The following is a 21,393-nucleotide window of genomic DNA, read 5'->3' as shown; positions in this document are numbered from 1 at the left end:
CGAAGAGGTAAAGGGGACCTGAATACATTGGAATAGAAAAATATTTTCGTTTTAAAGCCCAGGTCAGTCACTAGTCACTGGTGGAATTCTCATTATCACATTCTATCCCGTTCTGGGGTTCACAACTCGCGTTTTCACCCTAGATACCGCCATGGACGTCACGATGGCCAATACCTTCGACAAAGCCCAAATAGGTGCCACCCTAGAGCAGCTCCCTCAAGATGTACTGGAACAAGAGGCCAGGAACCAAATCAGGTCCCTGCGCGACGACATCGAGGCGGCGGACGAGGAAATCGGAACCCTTCGCGCCGCTCTCCTGGCTGCCAGGGAGAGGAAAAAAGGGCTCGAAGAACAGCGTGACTTCTACCTATCCTACCTCTCACCAATCCGCAAAGTTCCACCCGAAATCATATCCCGAATCATGGAAGAAGTCTTCGATGATGCTACCCTCTTGTTCCAACAAGACCGGACCCAGCTTACCAATATGCAGTTGGTTTGCAAGAAATGGAGGGATATCGCATCTTCCAGCCCTCGACTGTGGAGGGGTCTGGGTCTTACGGTCCCTGATGACTTTCTTTCGGGCTCAGCGACGGACCCGACGAGCCAGGTCAATCGGTGGTTGGATAGGGGTGGTTCATCCGGGGACATGCGCGTCCTAATCCGACGCTCTCCTCAACGCTACTCGAGTGCAGCAGATAACGAAGTATCTGCATCCTTCCAAGCCCTGGAACGTGTCCTATCCGTGGCGAGACAGTGGTCGGAAATTAGCCTATTGGGCGTCCCGCCGATGCTCATGAACCACATTCTCGCGACAGTCTCCAACCCGAACGCTCAGACTTCCTGGCCTGATATACAGAGGTTGGCAATCGGGATTAGACCGAGGTTCGACCAACTCAGTACTCTGAACCACCTGCCTCTCCAGTTGTGGCCCCGTCTCAGGAGTCTGCACCTCAAATGGCTCGGGTTCCATGCCGAGCAGCTCCCCACAGCTATTCCCCACCATGGCGGAATTGAATCGCTCCACTTGGGCTCTTTCCAAGGCAACTTCAACGCCATTGCAACAGTCGTTTCCCGCTTCCCCGCTCTCAAGGAACTTCTCCTCACCAACAGAGCGTTCTACATCCGCGGCGGACCATCGAACGTCGTCACCCATCCCAACATTGAACGACTCATCATCTCAGGCGAAGAACCCTCGTACTACGTCGCCACGTTCACCCTACCCGCACTACGCGTCCTCCGTCTCTGCAACATCGACATGAACACGCGGTACAACACCATCTGGGACTTCGTCCGACGCTCTCGAAACCAGCTCGATATCCTCTCGTTGGAGGATTCGTCGTTAAGGCCTCCGGATCTCGATGCCATCCTTCGAGGGTTTGTGCCTATCAAGTGGCTGCATCTTCCGAATTTCGACGTTTTCAGGCCCCAGAGAACTAGGCGCGGGGAGACAGGTGCATTGGAGTTGCCTGGGCTTCAGGGTATCGCGTTTAAGAAAGCTCCGAATTCGAATACGACGATGCAGCATACCGTCGACTTCTTTGCTCGACGGAATGCGACTGCGAGTGTCGGTGCGGCCGACCAGGGTGGGGAAACGCCTAACAGGATCAAGTTCTATATCCCGCCTGCTGGAAGGGGGTTCATCACGAGCATGCCCAATAACTGGTTCGCGCGGTTGGCGGGGGTAGGAGTGGATGTAGAGTTTGTTTCCATCCAGGACTTGACTGGACCGGCGTCGTATCCTATCATGGCGCACTGTGCCAAGTTTGTTAGCGAAGGAGGGAGGGAGCAGGGACAATACTAGAAGAACTGAGAATGTATTTTTATCGATATCTAGCTGTAATACCATCTTGTAGTTCTTGGAATGCCCTTGTCACTATTGGCAATACTTATGGAGGGTTTGGCCGATGGTAGGCACATTTCTGGATTTGTAGAAATCGATTTCAACTCACCATCATCCCTTTGACTCTTTCAACAGCGCTCAGCCCAGGTCGATGATCTTCTCTCGTCTGCATCAAGAGCTCGACCAGCTGTGGTGTCAGTAATTAGGACCGATGACGCTTGTCCCAGCCGGATTTCTCGGACACGGCTTTCTCCTCAACCACATCATGGTCCTCCGCTCATACCAGTTTCATCCAATGATCTTCAAATCTTTGCACCCTCACAAGCCTCAGACTACGTTAAATGCACAGACCATCAAAGTCCCGCGGTCACTAGGAGAACCAAGCACCGAACGACTGGCGGAACGGAAGACTTGAATGAACCAAAAGGATGTTTAGCGGAGTTTCGACGTGGGCCACGAGGGCCTCGAGAACCCTGATTTAGGGGATATAGAAGTCTATGAAGTATATTAACTTGCTTTAAACAGCATCTATGACCATTGACGCCCATGGCCTCTCCAGCACCGACGCCAGGGCGGAGCGACTCCAGCGAACTCAATCTCGACTTCAATCTCACCCCGACCTTGCCAATTATCCTGCCTCTCACACCAGCGAGGAGCAACGGCAGACCTGTGAGACGCCTCGTGGGCACACCGCGGTTGGGGAACTCGCCGCCCTCGACATTGGGGATCAACGATAATGGGACGACGGGGTCGAGCAATGCGGCGCGCTCGTCTGGGCCCTCTCATCCTCGACCACCACCCATCATCCAACGAGATTCAGAATCGTTCTTTGCGAACTACGACAGTGCTCGCGATCAGGTTCCGAGGGGACGACCAAGCGAGGAGGGTGGTGGTAGTCCCGGGATTGCACTCCCCCCGCCTATGAACTTGGAATCGGAATCCAGATACGCGAGGGGCTTCCGCTCGCCACCGTCGCCTATTCAAGAAGCCGAGTTCGTAACGCCAGTGGTTCGACCCTTGGACAACTCCCCACGAGAATCCCGCTGGTGGAGACCACCCCCTGAACCTATCAGGCATCCCGACGAAAGAGACGAATACGAAAGAATGAGAGGTTCGCCTGTCATGCCTGCCCAAGTTGTCCGCGAACCGACATTCGACCAGCCTTTTCCTTTCATCAAGATGCATGAACCCGAATTTGGTCCCCGGGTGCAGGCCTTCAGGGCACCAGAGGTCGCCATTGAAGGGGCGCAGTTTGGCCACCACGCCCAACTGAGGATGGAAGACCCATGGGCTTTGAAAGCAGTGGAACGTTCCTCGTACCCAGCCATCGTGTATACATTCGTCACCGCCGACATTCCTCGCCAGGCATACCTCTATTCGATGCTCGGTCTTCCGGAACTCTACTATTCCCGTGCTACCTCAGTTTTCGACGAGGTTAATCGGATGGGTGTTGAAGAACTTGCAAGACTAATTGTCGAGGACGAGAGGCTGGATCCAAGCACGACTACGCGTCCTATCATACCGTATCCTGGAAGGCAACCCTCGAGAAACCCTTCTCCCCGGCCTTCTGCAAGTGCAGATCCCGATAATGCATCACCCGAGAAGCTTCGGAAGGCGTGGAAGTCCTTTGTGGATGGATTATTAGCTGAATGGACGATCCTGAACCTTGTTTCGTCGCTACTTCTCAGGTGAGTTCTTTTAGGTATTCTCATGTTGGTCGGTCAATTGATATCGAGAGACGAATCGTAGTGCGATCCTTACCCTTCTACAGATTCCTTCGGCTGAAGCTAGTCCTGTCACCCGGTGGTCTGCTTTGTTCTCGTTGGTGTGCGGGTTGGCGAGTTTGGTCTATGGGTGTGTGTATATCGTTCGATTTGGGACGATGAAGAAGACGTATAAAGCGGTGTTGTGGGTTCAGGTACTGCACTGTCCCCTCACTCTGTTCATTATCGGGTTTCCTAACAGTCAAACAGGATGTACAGCGGAGCTCCAAGTCGAGTTTTTGGAACTCCTGGACCTTTCTGGCGATGCCCGGTACCTGGCTAGGATGGTACGTTGTCTCCCGAGGTGAAATTACTTTTTGAGGTCTTACATTCATCCAGGTCCATGATCTTCTTCCTAGTCTGCATCACCTCATTCGCTTGGACAACGGGTACCCTTAACCAACCTTCCGAGCCGCAGCTACGACCCAGCGAAGCACTAGGGCCGCGTATCGCATTCTCTGCCATCCTAGGACTGGGCATCCTCTACTTCTGCCTGGTCAACCTTTCCTTCAATCGATGGGGTACCCCGTACGACAGAGAATGGGAGAAGATGGTCGGACAATTGAGGTTAGCGGATGAGAGGAGGAGGGTTGAGAAGCAGGAGGCGGAGGAGAGGGAGAGGGAAAGGAAACCTGTTCTTCCGCCTTTGTCTCCGCCTTCGACGACCAAGTCGCTTTCGTTCACGCAGCTTAGGACTCCGGTTGTCCCGGCTGAGTGGCCTGAGCGAACGGCTGGTGGGGTAGATGATGGGTTGAAGGGCGGTGGCGGGCAGGGCCTTCTTGGATTCAAACCTGTACGACCCCCGAGGCGGGATCGGTCCACGTCTTTGCCTTCTCTTCCATCTACTAAATGAATAGATTGTTATTGCCAGGCACCGAAACGAGTGAATGTGAGGGAACAGTGTTGCAGACTGCCGTGTGTGCAACAGACGTTTGGGGCTACAGGAAAGTCGTCCATGACGGGCCCTTATATTTCCTCGGTCTGTGGCCTAAGCGATACACCCGAGTGGAGAGGTTGCAGAGTTGGCCTTCAGACAGATCGATGGCATTGCAGGCAGAGTAGTCGTCGAATCACGGCCGACGAAGAGAGCGAATCAGAGAAATCATGCATCATGAGGGCTGCGACAGCCCTGTCGCATCCACCTTGTACACCGAATGCTTGGCCAACGCCACTGTGCCAGGTTTTGCAGGACGCTTTGCCGGTGGGTTTCCGGCGGGGGTAACATCCTTGAGGAGTTTGGACGCTGGTGAGTCCTGGAATCGGCAAAAAGGTAACAGCAGGGGCATGGTTTCCTACCACTTTCTTTTCCCCAGGCGCCCAAGGTTCCCAAAGGCAGGCAGCATTTCAAAGCTTCTCCGAGTCCCTGTCCTGTCAATTTTTGCTTCCGCTCTTGGGACCTTGGGCGCCTTGTGCCTTCCCGATCGGTGCTCGGGGGGCGGGCTGGGGCGGGTCAAAAAGAAGGCTTCGGCCGTTGTGATGGTCAAGTCGGACCGAGAGGCTCGGCGGGCGCGCTGTTTGCATCTTTCATCTTCTCCACTATCCGCCTGTAGGTTGTCGGCTGCAGAGCGAACCGCTTTGCCAAATGTTTCTACCTCAGGCCTTATGGTGCTCGCCAGACTCGAAGGCCGACATTCATTCTTCAGAAACCCAAGCCTGTGGCCTCCAGGCTTGGGGTTCGATTGGTCTGCTCGCATCCTCAACTCCAAACTCTACTTAGACGGTCGCGTGCGTCGTGAACGAACCATATGGTAAGTGAATCAGATGTAACAGTCTATCGTGAATTGCTCATTATTCACTGATATTGCGAATCCTTCAAAGGCTTGTCGAGTCAGTATGTACGCTGTCCAGGAGCGGACCAGTCCGGGCTGGCAATTGAATGGTTGAGTCCAGTTGAGTCCTGGCGAGGTGGGCAGAGCTCCGCCCGCGATGACGTACCTGGAGCGGACGAGGCAAAAAAAGTCTTGGCTCCAACTTCGAGATCGACGCTCTTCTCGAGACCAGTTCGGACTGGAAACCTCCTCGAGAGCCTCTTTCGGAAGCCATAAACTATATTCGGACGACGTTCAGCGAAGCCCCAAGTGAAGCCTCGCCCGAAGCTATTTTTAAAGCTACTATGTAGGTGCACGCGGGGCTTCCAGCGGGAGAACAATTCGGAGGGTGGCTCGGAAGGGCTTTGACACAATGCGGTGCAGAGACCGCATGGTGCATGTCCTCAGGCTCAACATTCCACCAACACCACCTTCCATCTTTCGGAAAACTTGCGAGAGATCGTCAGGATGGTGCAATCCAGCGTCTTCGCCATAAGAAGTCGTGGCAGGTGGATTTCCTCACTCATCCCCGCCGTTATACCCACCGTTTGTCGTAAACGACATGAAGGGCGTTCCAAATGGGTTCTATGATGGAGAGTTTAAAGATGTGAAGAAGGGCGATGATTCTTCGGTGAGTTTTCCCCCTCCCTGCCCTCTCATTTTCCCATTCGCTCATTACGACGATGTCCGACAAAAAGGTCATCGACGAGCCCAAGGGCACCCCCGCGGAGGTTGACGTCAAGAGCAGCGATGGCTCTTTCAAGTTCGAGCAAGGAGACGACTCGACAGATCCCAACCGAAGGCAAATTGGCCTAGTCTCTGCCATTTTCATTATTTTCAACAGAATCATCGGTACTGGGTACGTTCGTTCTATGGCTGTCTAGCGTCATTCGTCTCACCTAACCCTTTCCCAGCGTCTTCGCAACACCGAGTACGATTCTTGGCCTCAGTGGGAGTGTAGGCCTCGCTCTGTTTATGTGGGTCATCGGAGCAATCATTGCTGCTGCCGGTATGCATGTCTATATTGTATGGGGTTCGGTGAGTACACTCTTCATCTTCCAGGAGTGGTTAACTTGACATTCTTCCAGGCGATTCCCAGAAATGGAGGCGAGAAGAACTATTTGGAGTATCTCTTCAGGAAACCAAAATACCTCATTACGTCCATGTTCGCAGCAAATGGTGTTCTTCTTGGTACGCATCTCCTTCTCTTCCCAGTCGCACTCCGGTACTGACAGTTGCACCGCGTGCGTTGCTAGCCTGGGCTGCCGGAAACTCTCTTGTCTTTGGCGAATACATCCTTCGAGCCGCCAATGCTGACCCTACGCGGTGGAAACTCCGAGCTGTCGGTTTCGCCTGCCTCACATTCGCCTTCCTTATTCACGGTACCGCGTTGAAATGGGGCCTCCGCCTTCAAAACTTCTTGGGTATCTTCAAGGTCCTGGTCCTCATCTTCGTCATTATCACCGGTTTCGTGGCCCTCGGTGGACACATGAAGGTTCCCAAGCCCAACAACTTCTCCAATGCGTTCGAGGGTACAACCGCTAGCGCCAGCTCTTTCTGCCTGAGCTTGTACAATGTACGTTTCCACGGACTATCAGAGTCTCGTTTGTTTCCCTGACTCGTGTGATAGGTTATCTGGTCGTATATTGGATTCAGCAACGTCAATTACGCTCTTTCTGAAGTCAGGAACCCTCAACGCACCATCCGCATCGCAGGTCCCTTGGCCATTGGCTTCATCACCATCCTCTACATCCTCGCCAATATCGCCTACTTTGCCGCTGCGACCAAGGAGGAGATTACAGGCTCTGGTCGGCTCGTCGCTGCTCTCCTATTCGAGAATGTCTATGGCGAGAAAGCGACTCGTGCTCTGTCGGTGTTTGTCGCCCTTTCTGCCCTTGGAAACGTCCTCTCCGTTGTAAGTTTCAGTGCGTCTCCATTTGGAACTAGACAGGGTCTTACAAGTGCCTGCAGGTCTTCTCCCAAGGTCGTGTAAACCAGGAGCTCGGACGAGAGGGTATCCTTCCATTCAGCAAGTTCTGGGGCTCCAACCGACCATTCAATGCGCCTTTGGTCGGTCTCGGTCTTCGTAAGTTGCATCCTATTCACCACTTTGCCGACGCCTTCTGACATTTCTCCACCAGACTGGGTCGTCTGCTTGATCGTCATCTTCGCCCTCCCTCCCGGGGACGCCTACAACTTCGTCCTCAACGTCATCTCATACCCCCTCTCCGTCATCAACGCCGCCATCTCCTTCGGAATCGTCTACCTCCACTTCCGACCGTACCATGACTGGCCCGGTGTGCCCATCTGGGGCTTGATCACCTCTGCCTTCTTCGGCGCCGCCAACGTGTTCTTGTTCATCGTTCCCCTCACCCGACCTCCACCAGGCGCCGAACCCTACGAATCCCTCCCCTACTGGACACACGCTGTGGCCGGATGGGCTGTGTTTGGACTCGGATTGGTGTACTGGATCATTTGGGCACGTATCCTTCCCAAGGTGCTGGGATACAAACTCGTGCGAGTGGAGGAAGTCGGGAAGGATGGTCTTGTTCGTCACGTATTCCAGTGGAGGCGGTGAGGATAGATTCGACGATTTAAGGGATTTTGGGGGATCTTTGGGACTGTACATTTCTTATGACGTTCATTTCACGCACGCGCACGTCCACTACGCATTCGATCTTCTAGGCGACTCTTTTGTGGCTTCTGGTTTCGTTTTCTTCTTGCTTTCATAGACTTTTTATCTTGTATATCGTAGTTATAATTGCGTAATTGCATTGTCCTCCGAACGGGGACACCTCAGGGTACACATGTTATGGTTGGATCTACCAAGCGAAGAATCTCGGTTTGGTGGATTGGAAAGTCGGCGCATGTCGCTGCGTATGTCGAAGCAGCCAGGCTGCTTGCTGGCGACAGGTAGGCACTACATGGAACTAATATAAACAAACGCTCTGCGGTGCATATGGTAAGAGATTACTACCACTAATGTGTAAATGCGTTGTGGAAAGAGAGTGAGCAAACCCCGATATTTCGACCAGCGGGGCGACAGGAATGGTAAAGTAGAAAACGCGTGTTGAACTATGTCATGGCGGACAGAGCAGAACCGTCCTTGGAGGCAACCAGCTTCAACATCTCCTCGATCCCTCGCTCGAGATTATCCGATGCGCCGATTGACGTAGGCGAATGCAGAGTGATGCCCTCCATCAAAGGCTCAATGTCGATGCGCAGGCCGTCGTCGTCAGAGCATGAGGTATCGGAGTCTTCAAAGTTCTGAACGAACTCCATGCGAAAGTCTTCATCTTCCTCGTCCTCGTCTTCGGTGTCTGTATTCCCTTTGTGGGAAGGGAAGCAGGAGTCACAGAACGCGATGATGTGTTCAGAGAAGAGGATCAAGCAGACGAGTTTCTCGACGCTCTCGAGGTTGGGCTCTTGGACGACGGCGAGAAAGGGGTCGCCGAATGGTTCGGTGAAAGGGTGGATGGTGGTGATGGGAGGGTAGGAGCGCTCGTCGACTTGATAATCCTCGAAGGTGTTGAGGGATTCGAGGAGGATGTCTTTGAAGAAGTCCCGGGCGTCTTGGGCGTAGCATTTGACTTCGAATAGTTGTCGTACGTTCCATGTCTTGCCTGTAAGTGCCAGGCGACGGTCCAGCTACGAGTTCGTACCCTCGTTTTAGTCGCAGATTCGAAGGTCCGGTGAGGTAGAAAGTACGCACCTTCTTAAAGATAGGATCGACTATGATAGCCTTGTCGAAAACTTCAACGTAGTTGAGATAGGTCATGTTGGACAGCCTGAGTGTGATGGGGGACAAGTCTCTGGAGTGCCGGACCCAGAGAGAACTCGACGTCTAGGATTTGAAAGAGGAAGTAAGCATTTGTTGCACTACACGCAGGAGAGCAGGGTTTAGACACCAGACGTACGAGTGGAGGAACTCGAAAAGAACTGTGGTGAGGGTATAAGAGAAACACTGTCGCCTCCTTTCGCTCGTCGATCACCCCCCTTCCCCTGTGGCATTCCAATCGGGCCCAGCAGCTGGATGAGGGCTATGGTTTGCTCACAATAGCAGGGAATGATCGGTTATCATGTGCCGCTATTGTCGAACGTCTCGATATCTCTCGATATAGCAGAGAAGTCGTGCTTGGACCACAGAAGGGAGCGCGGGCAGTGGTCACAGCCATGGCCTATCCTCGTCGCACACCCAGGCCCGTCACTTGAAGAGCTGTGAGAGACATGACTGTCCTTCCCATCGACAATGGCACTTGCTGTTGAGCCTAGCAGGGCGAGTTTCAGGAATGATGCCCGTGTCGCGATGAATCGCCGTTGGGCTCATTGGAAGGCCAAATTTCCTGCTGGGGACTGGAGTCTGGATCATTGTCGCCTTCTGAATCACCTTCTCAGGGTGGAAAAGCAAGGTCGGTTTTCGCACCGAGATAAGGAGCTTGCATCCCAGTGAAATATGACCCTTACGAGTGGGCGGTGGTGGTTCAGCTACGATCCAACGTGGCCGATCGGGGGACTTACTGGCAAGTTCGGCAATCTCCGTAGGCATCAGCCCACGAGCGCTTATTTCCAAAGCACCAGAAACCAATGAACTATGCTCGATTTTTCACAATTTCTGAAGGTCAAGAAGATATAGAGTGCAAGGAAGGGTGAGATATACCAGGTAAATATTAGTTCGTGAACATGGGCACCTGGTAGCGGCCACTGCGGTAATTACGGCAACGTTTCTGAAGAAACGTGACCAGTTCATACCGCCTCGATCTGTTACTCGGACTGGGATCTATTACAGTACGGCAGACAGGTAATTGTTTCCGATGCACTGTACAGCAATATGTGGTAAAGGGCTGCTCACTGGGCCGCCACAGTCCCTACTGTCGGGAACTCTCAATTCCAATCAAAAGGGTCATTCCAAGGGTCAACAGGCTCGGAAACCAGGTACGTAAACCGTACTTCCTCCAGGATGCGAAAAACGTCCGAGAGCGTCTTACGCTCCACTCAATCAATACAGAGAACTGCTGTGAGCCTGTGATGTTGGGTCAAGTCGATCCTACTGGCCGAAAGTGGTCACCCCGATCGTCGTCAATGTCGGGAAACCACCATATATGGTGTTCCTCCCTGTCACTCCCTGTGAATATCTGCGGTTGTACGTCTCCCTTGGAATGGCCCCTGTACATACACTTAAACTGAATTACGAATTTTTTGATGTGGCTCTGTGTCTCGAGTTCTCCGGGATGCTGACTCGAAGCAATAAAGAAGGCGGACAGCCATTAAATGTCGACGGACGCGTTGCTCTCCATTGCTTCCTCTTCCTCCTCGAAGTTCGCTACAGCTAACCCGTCCTTTTTTCCCGAGATGAACGCAGAAGGGACTCCCATCCTCGACGAGGCAATCTCCTACCTCTCCAATTTCCCAAACGACCTCCCTAACTTCCCTCGTTGCAATGTAAGGTCAGCGAGGGAGGAGGACGGATCGCTCGCCTGGACGGAAACTGCGTTTGAAGACGTAGACCTCGACGTAGAAAGCGGAGAGTTCTTGATAGAGGTTTATTTATGTCCGGGGGATTGCTCGGCCTTGGTTGGTGGGGGCTACTGGACTCTGTCAAAAGGTCAGTTCATCGTTTCAGGAAAAGGGGCGATGCTCGTACCTTCAGCGTTCTTCCCGCTTCCTTATGATTGACAACGCTACCGTTTTTCTCTAGACGGCGAAACGTTAGCCACCATCGAACTCTCGCCACGCACCTGCAGCAATGTATGCCTACACTCGGACTGTTTGCACATTACGCCAGGGTTGCTGGTGGAGTTGTTCAAGGATTCGCTTCACTTCGAAACCGACATCCTCGTTGGTTGCTCTGTTGTCCGACGGGAACGTTACAGCGACTCGGAATTTGCGGTGCTCCAAGCTCTTCCACGCGATTGCAACTCGAGGATGCCAATGAGGATTTTCTTCTCTGAGAATCCTGTCCCGTTCCTTGAGGACAGCGATGACGAGGAAGGAGATAGTGAAGGCGATGATGATGAGGGGTTGTACGAAGAGGATGACATTGGCGAACATGGAATACAACTCGAGGGTGAGGTGGTCCAGTGACTCCGGGGAAGGATGGCGGCCAAACCCTTTCGGATTGTTCGACACTCCCTACTTATCGTGCTTGAGACCGAGTTACTTTGGTTACCCGAGCGTCCGGAACGCTTACACCTATCTTATACAGTTCTTTCCGTACATATACCTTACTTGTCGTCTGATGTCTTTTGAACGCATTCGTCGTTTCCTTGTCGTAAATAGGACTTGCAATGTTGACATCAATCAGAGTACAAGGCGGCCTTGTATTCAGGGTACAATGAATCCAAGAAAAACGTAGTCAGGTAAGTGGACTTTGTAGGTGCGTAATATACGAGCGACCGTTTATATCAAGTGCCTTTCTTTACCAGTCATGCACAGCTTTGCAATGGAAAGTGACCTCTCGACGCTCGAGCAGCCGCGTCTCGGGCGCCAATCACTTCGATCACGGATTTTCTCCCACAATCAAAGGAGGCCTTCTTGGCAGCCTGGTTCGATTTTATTTAGACTCTCCAGTCAATAAAGGGCCGCGTCCCGCGACTGTGGACCTTGCTTTAGCGGCTTGGACGCCTTTTTCTTTTGTGCTCAAGTCGGTTTTGCCTCTCATCGTAATAGGCGTCCCCTTACCTGTCTGCCCCCCTGTACCACACAGCTCAGTCATTGAATGCGACGCGATTTTTTTTAAATAATGAAACTGTAAATCCTAGGTTGTCTGGCTGGTCAGGACTCTGCAGCCCTGCATTGTACATGCCGATAATAAAATCACCTTCTCTGCCCCTCACACAAAGTCCCAACACATACATAAGTACATACTAGGCCAGAATCATATTTCTCATGTCAGTCCGACACGTCCCAAAGCCTAACCCGCTCACAAATAGTAAGCCCACGGCCCCCCGCGCTTGATACTTGTAGAGGTGAAAGGTGACGAACGCCAAACCCTTCCTAGACCACTGATGCCTAGCGGGCCATGCGGATTACGACCAGCACATACGAAACATACTGGAGGACACAAGGCATGCCGCCTATTAGTTGTATCCAGAGCAGCAGCATAGCAGACTAGGAATTTGTGATCGAACCGAAGGAAGGGTACGATCCAAAGCAGCGGTAATGAGCCAGGAAAGGAATGCCGGCCGATGTTTGCATATCTTTGGAACTCGAGTTTTAGGCACCTAAATCTTACATAATGTGACCTGGTACAGACCTAGCTAAAGCAAGGTCAACTGTGAGTGTGCCTGGTACTACAGTGCGGGACGCTCAAAAGTGACCTCTTGGCACGCCAAAACTCGCGTCTGTATCTGGGCTTAGGTAATGGCTTGGATTTCTCCGAAAACCATCGGAAACTACTCCTTTCAACGAGAGCTTTCGAATGAACTCAAAACTGTCCCCAAATTCGAAGGTTTGAGAAAAAGTTCTACCCAAAATTTGGAAAATTTCCCCATTTGGAAGATCTAATCTATTGATGGGATCAAAGATAAGGGGCAACCTTAATCTTAGGTATAGATAATGGCCCCAACCTAACATCGGGGTGGTAGAAGTGGGTTTTATAGTCCTATACGGGTGTACATAACGGCCTAAGTCACTGTTTTGACTGACAGAGATGCCTTCCCTGTCAATCCCACCCCCTAAAACCCAAGTAAAGTTGGATTTTTTTCGACAAAATCTGGAAAAAGTCACGTGACTGGGTCATTTTCGGAGATTGCATTTTTACGCGAATTAGGCCAGGTTTCCTTCTAAATCTCAAATTTCGAGTGAAAAATCTCAATTTTTGACCCCTGCCCTGAGAGGTCACGTTTATCTGTCCGGCACTGTACGCATGGTATGGCGTGGTTGCAACCTGAACCCCAACCTCTTCGAACTGCTTCACCCAATTCCGGCGGGCAAGTATATACTTCGGCCACCCATCCTGCACATACAACCGAACCGTGGTTCCACCAGTGACCTGCCTTTTCCGGATACACTCTTTCCTACGCCCAAAAAACCCCACAATCCTCTCCAGCAACCCTTCTGACGGCGGCTCTACCGCCACGAGCGACTCCAATCCACTCAAGGTGACCTTTGGCGGCAGCTTCATGTTGGCGATGAAGGAGAAATCGTGAACAAGGATCCGTTTGACAAGAGGTCGAGTCTTGGAAATGATTTCGGCGATCAGCGGGGAGCGTAGGGTCGACGAGGTAAAGTCAATCTCTTGTAGTCCAGGACTATGATTGAGAAATGTCGGTATCGTGTTCCGAACAAGAGCTATCTCAGCTTCTTCGTAAAGGGTGATTTTGCCAAATTCACACCTCTCGAGGCGGGGAAATCGGAGTCCTGTTTCGAGGAGTTGGTAGACTCGGAGGCTCAAGGCTTCGCGAAGGCGGAATGTTGTGACCGGGAGGTTGTCCAAGATGGCTGCTTCGGTCGGGTGTAGGGCTGGACCCGAGGGACCTAAGTCGATGGGCCCGACGCCATTTAGTTCAAGCTCTTGGAGTTCTGGAAGTTGACCGAGCGCTTCGATGAGCAGACTGCGAGGGGCGGAGAAACCGTGGATGTGGAGGCATCGAAGGGTGGGAGGAAAGCTGAAGGGTGGCCGTACATTTTCGATTGTCAGTCTTTTGAGACTGGGCAGGATAGATAGGTCGAATGTCAAGAGTTCGTCGTGGTCGAAGTACAGACCGAGTTCTTGAAGACATTCCAGTGCGGGCTCGACAACACCCCTGCTAGTATCTCCCCCGTGACCGTCTACGCCTTTGATTGGAGAAAATATGCTCTCTGCGCAGTGGAGTGAGAGATGTTCGAGGGTCAAGGTGTGCCACCTGCGATGGGGGCTAAGGAGGAATGGACGAAGAGGAAAACGCTCGTCTGGCGTGAAATACATCCCTCCCAGAGCGAGTCGGAGACTTCGCGTGCCCGCGCGATCGAACCACCGCTCAAGGATGTACCGAGCGGCCTCTGGGTTTATACTTTTGCCAGCCATCTCCCAGAACAAGTTGAATTCCAGGCCGCACCAAAGCTCGGGCGTTACAAGCGCTACTTTCCTCCACTTCTTGCAAACCAGCATCAAGTCCCGCAGCTGGATGACATCCTGTGGAGAGAGGATGCGCGGACCCGAGTCGAGCTCGAGGATGTGGATGAAGATGGTGGAGAAGATTTCCGTTGGCACGCGTCGGATGGGAGAGAGAAGTGATTGGCAGGAGGTGTATTCGTCAGTTGCGAGTTGGAGTCGCCGGAGTGATTCCTCGAGTTCGAGTTTAAGCCTGGATACTTCTTCCTCCTCCGCTTGGACTATCTCCGCCATCTTTAAGATGTGTGCTTTGCATCGGGGAACGAATTCGTCGGGAAGACCGTTATCGTTTGACGAATAGTAGGGGGAAATGACAGGGTCACGGAAAGCAGGGGGCTCTGCAGGGACACGAGACATGGTCGTCGGGGTAGGTTCTACGCTGCAGCCCCGTTGCAACGAAGTGGTTGGCAGAGAACAGTGACGAACGGATGCGTAAGATTTCTATCAACCACAGTCGCTGACTCGGAATCTAAGTTGGAGTAAGCCAATGTGCCTGATCTCCCGTTCACATACGCATTGCTACGACCAAAGCATGTTGTCCAGATACGCGTTATGCGTGCGCGTATCTGGACATTAGGCGCTGGGAGTGGTAGAGACTGGGCTTCTGGGGTGGGGGAGCGGTCCTCGGCACCCTCTGATGCTAACACAGTCAAACAGAGTGAATAGGGGCGGGCGCCTCTCACGGAATCCCCCACAGGTGAAGTGCCTCTACCTTCAGAGTCTTTCCTTGCTTAACGACAGACCAGAGCGTCCCAGATGTACAGCCTACTCGAAACAACCCGAGTAAACGACAGCTCGTTTACAGGAACAACCTCGCCACTGGCCAGTAGTCTGAGTCTAACTCTCTCGGTCAAACTCTCCTGATGACGAAGGCTAGCAGGCAAAACCGTAACCCTATCAGGCTCAAACCGACCAGGCGCCCAAACTGAAGCCCTAGGCTTGGGGTGTGCAAGTTCTACTCTATATAAACACCTCACCTCTCCAGGCCCCCCTCCAGGGCTCTCCCTACCTTCTCTCTCGGCGAGACACGATTTGCGAACGGATGTTAGGCGCCACCTCCCCCGGGGTCATAAGAGGCCCCCCTTGGGACTTTTTGCGCGCGGTCACTTCTTACTAGCCGGTCACGCCATTGTGAGGAACTGTGTGCGGAAGTGTGCGTACTAGTTCTTTCTGTTGTCGTTTCTACTATTTCTTTCGGTGTATACCTTGAGTCATGTCGCTTTTCTTAGTTCCTGGTTTGACATCGGCTGACTTCATCTCTCCCCGTTCCACATATACCCTAGACAACTCGCCATCGCATGCGGTAAACACCTCTTCTTCCTCTCCTTCCCTTCTTCCTTCCTCCCCCTCCTCCGACTTGTCCCCTTACCCCCTACACCCTACCCCTCCCCGGTTTTACTGACTCAGACACTCATACTCCCCCTCGATTATAGGCAAAGGCCGCATTGAGCGATGTAAAGCCGCCAGTTCCCCTTGGATGGAAGCGGTCATCGGCTTCGCGGAGGGTGCGTACTACTCTACCTATCTCAGTTTGCCTTCGATTCTAAATCCTCCTTGACAATTGGCGCGCGGTGAATGACTTATGTATGTAGGCACCAGGAGCGCCTGTTGATCCGGGGTACGACCATCCAGGGTCTTCGAGTTTTTGGATAACGATGGCTGAGGTTCTTGCCGCCACGTATGGTATGTGCACATCCTCCTTTGTTTTGGCTTCTTCTGCTGTTGTCTTCTGCTATTGTTTTGTCTTTTCCTGCTGTTGTGCCTTCTCCTCGCTGTAACGCCCAGGGGATGAATCTAACAGGACCTCCTAGACAATGTTCGCGTGGTGTCCGATTTCGGTTAAACCCGCTGTACAGGGTGAGTCGTGCTCTGAGTCTTCATTTCTTTCTACCTCCTTTCCCTGTCTTCGTGCCTGCCCCTTTCTCCGCCTCTCCTAAAGTCCAACCCAAACTTAAACCTTTCACTCCAAACCTACCTTACACCCAAACCTAAACTTCATAATAAATTTATCCCTCAATCAACCAATTACTAACTCTAATCCGATTTCACAGAACACTTTCGTGCAGCGTCAAACGTTCTCCATCTCTTCAACTCTCAACTCCAAAGGACTCTCCCGCGTTTCTGGTACTTACCCGGACCAGGACCACCATCGCGTTTCTCAACTCTTCACTCTCGATTCAACTCGACTCGTCCGTCGACTAGTACCTTACTACTGTGTTCAACTTCCCCACAGATTTCCTCCGGTCCTTCAATCCAATACCTTCCGAGTTCGTACTGACCACTTTCACCTATAGACTCCCTTTCTCCAAGTATTCCTTTCTCCAAGTATTACTACAAATTACCAACCCTTCGCACAGGTCCTTCAAGTTTCAATCATGATCAGAGGCACTGGTAAGCAAATAGCCTCTCTTCCGATTCCGACGAGTCTTTATTGACACCTCAACCCCTCTTAAGGTCTTCAAAGTCACTCTTACAATTCTGCTTGGCTTCCTCTGTTGTGCATGCGAAATAAGCCGCTCAGTATCTATGTTACCTATGTTTATGTCTATGCCCTACATCTATGCCCCTATGCGTACTCAGACTATATACTCTAGCTTCTATGTCCCATATGCACATTATACCCTATGTCAATCATCTGATCGCTGAGAAAGGCCCCTGGACGATAGCAAAATTGGAGAGTCAATAGTGATCGTCAGATAGGCGCGCGTCTGTCGGAGTCTTGATCGTCATTTCCACATGATTAATCCCGACGCGTCGCGACTTGAGAAATCAGAATAGGGCGGTGATAGGGGTCCCTCCGCGACGCGTAACCCCGTAACGTAGGAAGATCCCCCTTAGCAAGGCGATACGCAGGGGAGGCATGAGGAGGAGCCGGCACCTAAGTACTTACAGAAGTATTATAAGCCTACCCGACTTCTCGAGACGAGGCCGAACCTTTGAACCAATAATCAAATCCCATTTCTAATCCCAATCCCAAATTCTAATTCTACCTCTACGTATCTCTATCATTTAGAGTTTACTAGCAACAGCGACTTCAGATCCCACACCTCCCACACCTCCATTTCCCCTCCGTCCCTTGACTACCCCCTGGTTCCGTTCCTCCCGAATAACACTCTCCGCCCACTCCACAACACCCTTAACCAACCTATCCACCTCCTCCTTCGTGTTCCCCGCGTGCAGACATATGCGTACTAGTACCAAAATCCAAAATCCAAGTTCACATCAGCATCGCAAACTCCCAAAGGACAAGGAGAGGAGGGGGAAGAAGGGATAAACAGAGGAGAGGGAAGAAAGGATAAGAAGAGGAGGGGGAACGAAGGGTAAGAAGTGGAGGACAAAAAGTGGACAAGACATACCGCGATCTTTACCCTTCGGAACCGTAGGCCAAGTGATAGGCCTAGCATTAATTCGTAGGTGGGTAAGGAGGTAAGCGGAGAGCGGCCGCGGGTGGGGTGTGAGGAGTGGGATGATGGGTGTTGGGTCTTTTGTATTCGGTAGTTCAGGCCGAGATGCTGACTCGAGCGGGGACGGCGAGGAAATAACAGTAGACTCCCAATCAACCAAATGCCCCGGCAACCCCACCACACTCCTCGGTACACCCCTCTCCTCCAACTTTCTCTGCAGCGTCTCAACGAGGTACGTCGAGAGACTGAACAGTTTCTTCGCTAGTTGGTCGGCTACACCGTTTTGCAGCATGTCGAATGAAGCGTCGGCGGCGATGATAGCGGCTGAGCTGAGCGAGGTGGTGTAGATGAGCGAGCGGGCGTAGTTGAGGAGATAGTCTTTGATTAGCGGGGTGGTGAGGATCACCGCTGTATTCCGAATCACAATTCAGGTCGTTGGAAGTTAGGATAGAACATAAACCATAAAGGAAGAGAAAAGAAAACGCACCACCGGTAGCAGCCAACGCCTTCCCAAACGTCACAAGCAGCGCCAGCACCCTCTCATGCCCCTCCAACCCCGCCATCGCCACCCTCCCACGTCCCGCCGGTCCATACACCCCCGTCGCATGCGCCTCATCCACCACCAAATACGCGTTCCCCCTCGGAAACACCTCCTCCAGCAACCCCACCATCTCCCTGAGAGGCGCAAACGTCCCGTCCATCGAGTAGAGCGACTCGACGGATAAAAAGACCGTACTCCGGCCTTCTCTAAACCGTCTTCCATAATCTGAATCGGGTGTTTGTGCTTGGAGGAGGGATTCCAGAACCCTCCTAAGGTCACGTAGGTTGTTATGCGCAAATGAAAGCCGCAGCTTGGGATCCACCCTCGAACTCCTCATCCCATCATGCACCGAAGCGTGTATATATTCGTCATACACAATCGCATCGCCCTCCTGCGGGACGCACGCGAAGAACCCGACGTTGGCGTCAAAGCCCGAGTTGAAGAGTAAGGCGGCGGGAGAGTGGAAGAATTCGCGTAGGCGGTTTTCGAGGGATTGGTGCGTGGGTGTGTTTACGAGGAGACGGGAGCCGCCTGAACCGAGGATGTCGGGTGCGGTGGTGAGTTTGTGGAGGAAGTGCGCGCGGAGGAGCGGGGAGAGAGAGAGCGAGAGGTAGTCGTTGGATGTAAAGTCGATGATGGATTGCGGTTTGGCATTGTTGTCGTTGTTGTTGCTGCTGTTGGATGTGATGGAAGAGGAAGAAGCGGAGATATGCAAATTGGGATCTGGCAATCTGCGCCTTATCAATCGCTTTTCCCGAGATGCGAGGGCGGATTCTAGTTTAGATTTTAGCGCCTCATGCATGCTTGTAGTTTCTCTAGTTGTCTTGGGAGGATAAAATGAGAGTGGTTGGAGGGGTAAAGAAGGAAGGAAGATGGGAGTAGGACGTTGGGGAAACCCCCAAGAAACTCGACGGTGTTTGAAATTCAGGAACCGGCTTCGGGAATGTCGGGCCTCCTCTTACCGCCGTTCTTTGAGGTATTCAACATTTTGATTGAAAATGGGGATGTACTGTCATCGCACCATACCTCGGCCACCACCATCTTTCGGCCACTTTTGCAGATATCCTCAAAGTAGGTCTTTTTCTTTCAAACTTTCTGTAGATACGGCCGGTCCTACACGTATTAACGATGAAAAAGTGATTTACTTGAGCAAAATCGAGCAGGAAGTGAGGTTTCTGAAGGAGGGGTAAATGTCACGCTTTGTCACGCTTGGCCGAAGGAGCCGCGTCGGAGATGGAATTTTCCCCAGATGTTCCCACCACCTTGTTGGGTGCCGTTGTCGCTTTCCATTCAGTCATCTCACTCGCAATTCCATGATTTTTATCTTCTTGTTCACACCAGTGGACAAGCTCTATGGCCAGACGGACCGGAACTAAACGACGAGGAGAGTACCTTGCTTCCAGTGACCCGAAATATGAGGATAGGATCCGGTTGGCCTTGGAAGGCATTAGAACTGGCCAATACAAGTCACTTCGAGCAGCTGCAAAGGCCCAAAATGTACGTGATTTTCATTCATCCTCTGTACTTGACTGACCCTCTTTAGGTACGCCGGACCACGCTCCAGGATCGGGCCAAAGGCAAGCATGTCGCTTGGAAGGATGCCTTTGGACACAGGCAGTTGCTTCCGCCTCCCACAGAGCACGCTTTCGTCGACTGGATAGGACAAAACGCCGCCGAAGGACGTCCCTTCACGTCTCTAGAGATTTGTCATGCTGCGCAAGAGCTCTCCGGCACCCAGCCCTCTCCACGTTGGGTGCTAAAACTCGCGAAACGACATCCAGCTTTAATTGCCGCCAGAGCTGCTCAACTCGATCCCAAACGTGCCTCGAACTTCAATCCCACAACCATAGCGGAGTACTTCGCCCTTCTGAAGCAAGTAGTTGACGAATATGATGGGCTTCCACCTTCGCACGTGTGGAATATGGACGAAAAGGGAATTCAGCTGGGCGGTGGACGGGATGGGTTCTCGCAGAAGTACTGGTTCTTTAAGAGCTTTGTAAACCGATACAAGTTAGCCAGCGACAATCGAGAACTCGTGACGCTTTTGGAGGCGGTCTGCGCAGACGGGTACATCGCTCCTCCCTCTTTTGTGCTGCAGGAAAGGGGGGCTGGTAATAGGCCTGACACGAGGCACTTGAATGACGGCGACATTGGACTGTAAGTCTCTAGCCCAACACGAAGGAGAACTAGCTAACAATTCAGAATTGCTTTCTCAGAAAACGGCTGGACAGATAACGAGATCGGTCTCCACTGGATGACCGAGGTCTTCATTCCTCACGCGCTGGAACGACGCGAGGATCCTACCAAGCCAATCCTCCTCATTTACGATGGCCATGGTTCGCATGAGTCGCTCGAGCTGCGAGAGGCCTTGTACAAGACAAACATTGCCGATGAAGTTATTCTAATGGCGCTCCCATCCAAAACGACACACAAGACTCAGCCTCTCGATGTCGTGGTCTTCTCGCATCTGCAACGTAAATGGCAAGACCACTGCTCGACAAGCGCTATCCGGAAGAGACACATTGACCGTCACAACGTAATCGACGAGTATCTCAAAGTCCGAAGCCAATGTATCAATTCCGACCTCATCAAGAAAGCGTTTGAGAAGACCGGCATATTTCCTTTCAATCCCAATGTTTTCACCGACGAAGATTTTGCTCCAAGTCGCAATACCTCCACTCGAGCTCATGTACCAGCATCATTCCCGCCTGAATTTCCCTCATCAGACGGCATCGAACCCCCCTCCGACTTCCAAACTGAAACTGATTCTGATGAAGAGGATGACCCCGACTATGACCCAGATGGACAACGAAGCGATGGCAGTGGAGAGGACGATGATCCGATGGGCGTCGACAGCAACGATGAAAACGACGATGACCCCGAATCAGCTCAGAGCGATGACACCCACTTCTCTAATGGAGAACACAACGACGCAAACTCCCCTCG

At 52.2% G+C, this 21,393-nt stretch overlaps 9 protein-coding genes across 9 annotated transcripts; 6 read left to right on the top strand and 3 right to left on the bottom strand.

The window, feature by feature from the left end:
- Positions 1-151: 151 nt before the first annotated feature.
- Positions 152-1,801, top strand: CC1G_08096 (hypothetical protein; the record flags this gene model as incomplete). Its single annotated transcript, XM_001836659.2, has 1 exon — positions 152-1,801. One exon carries the CDS (start codon positions 152-154, stop codon positions 1,799-1,801), a length of 1,650 nt encoding a protein of 549 aa, XP_001836711.2.
- Positions 1,802-2,386: 585 nt separating this feature from the next.
- Positions 2,387-4,456, top strand: CC1G_08095 (hypothetical protein; the record flags this gene model as incomplete). Its single annotated transcript, XM_001836658.2, has 4 exons — positions 2,387-3,528; positions 3,590-3,758; positions 3,814-3,890; positions 3,943-4,456. The coding sequence occupies 4 exons, from the start codon at positions 2,387-2,389 to the stop codon at positions 4,454-4,456; spliced, it is 1,902 nt and encodes a 633-aa protein (XP_001836710.2).
- Positions 4,457-6,094: 1,638 nt separating this feature from the next.
- Positions 6,095-7,989, top strand: CC1G_08094 (high affinity methionine permease; the record flags this gene model as incomplete). Its single annotated transcript, XM_001836657.2, has 7 exons — positions 6,095-6,270; positions 6,326-6,449; positions 6,500-6,602; positions 6,668-6,987; positions 7,042-7,326; positions 7,383-7,497; positions 7,553-7,989. The coding sequence occupies 7 exons, from the start codon at positions 6,095-6,097 to the stop codon at positions 7,987-7,989; spliced, it is 1,560 nt and encodes a 519-aa protein (XP_001836709.2).
- A 218-nt stretch (positions 7,990-8,207) lies between these two features.
- Positions 8,208-9,189, bottom strand: CC1G_08093 (hypothetical protein; the record flags this gene model as incomplete). The annotated part of the gene is made up of 3 exons (XM_001836656.2): positions 8,208-8,331; positions 8,503-9,059; positions 9,124-9,189. The coding sequence occupies 3 exons, from the start codon at positions 9,187-9,189 to the stop codon at positions 8,208-8,210; spliced, it is 747 nt and encodes a 248-aa protein (XP_001836708.2).
- Positions 9,190-9,864: 675 nt separating this feature from the next.
- CC1G_14489 (hypothetical protein) lies at positions 9,865-10,429 on the top strand (the record flags this gene model as incomplete). The annotated part of the gene is made up of 3 exons (XM_002911445.1): positions 9,865-9,949; positions 10,274-10,343; positions 10,417-10,429. 3 exons carry the CDS (start codon positions 9,865-9,867, stop codon positions 10,427-10,429), a joined length of 168 nt encoding a protein of 55 aa, XP_002911491.1.
- Positions 10,430-10,679: 250 nt separating this feature from the next.
- CC1G_08092 (hypothetical protein) lies at positions 10,680-11,492 on the top strand (the record flags this gene model as incomplete). Its single annotated transcript, XM_001836655.2, has 2 exons — positions 10,680-11,013; positions 11,107-11,492. 2 exons carry the CDS (start codon positions 10,680-10,682, stop codon positions 11,490-11,492), a joined length of 720 nt encoding a protein of 239 aa, XP_001836707.2.
- A 1,640-nt stretch (positions 11,493-13,132) lies between these two features.
- On the bottom strand, positions 13,133-14,859 carry CC1G_08091 (hypothetical protein; the record flags this gene model as incomplete). The annotated part of the gene is made up of 2 exons (XM_001836654.2): positions 13,133-13,192; positions 13,252-14,859. 2 exons carry the CDS (start codon positions 14,857-14,859, stop codon positions 13,133-13,135), a joined length of 1,668 nt encoding a protein of 555 aa, XP_001836706.2.
- An 856-nt stretch (positions 14,860-15,715) lies between these two features.
- On the top strand, positions 15,716-17,202 carry CC1G_14488 (hypothetical protein; the record flags this gene model as incomplete). Its single annotated transcript, XM_002911444.1, has 8 exons — positions 15,716-15,737; positions 15,786-15,805; positions 15,936-16,007; positions 16,095-16,120; positions 16,314-16,359; positions 16,554-16,626; positions 16,797-16,893; positions 17,169-17,202. The coding sequence occupies 8 exons, from the start codon at positions 15,716-15,718 to the stop codon at positions 17,200-17,202; spliced, it is 390 nt and encodes a 129-aa protein (XP_002911490.1).
- Positions 17,203-17,511: 309 nt separating this feature from the next.
- Positions 17,512-19,434, bottom strand: CC1G_08090 (8-amino-7-oxononanoate synthase; the record flags this gene model as incomplete). The annotated part of the gene is made up of 4 exons (XM_001836653.2): positions 17,512-17,693; positions 17,859-18,314; positions 18,394-19,221; positions 19,410-19,434. 4 exons carry the CDS (start codon positions 19,432-19,434, stop codon positions 17,512-17,514), a joined length of 1,491 nt encoding a protein of 496 aa, XP_001836705.2.
- Between the last annotated feature and the right edge of the window lie 1,959 nt (positions 19,435-21,393).

This window comes from Coprinopsis cinerea (genome assembly GCF_000182895.1).
Source record: "Coprinopsis cinerea okayama7#130 chromosome 4 map unlocalized cont3.4, whole genome shotgun sequence".
Classification (NCBI taxonomy): Eukaryota; Fungi; Basidiomycota; class Agaricomycetes; order Agaricales; family Psathyrellaceae; genus Coprinopsis; species Coprinopsis cinerea.
This window is presented reverse-complemented; position numbering and strand designations above follow the sequence as displayed.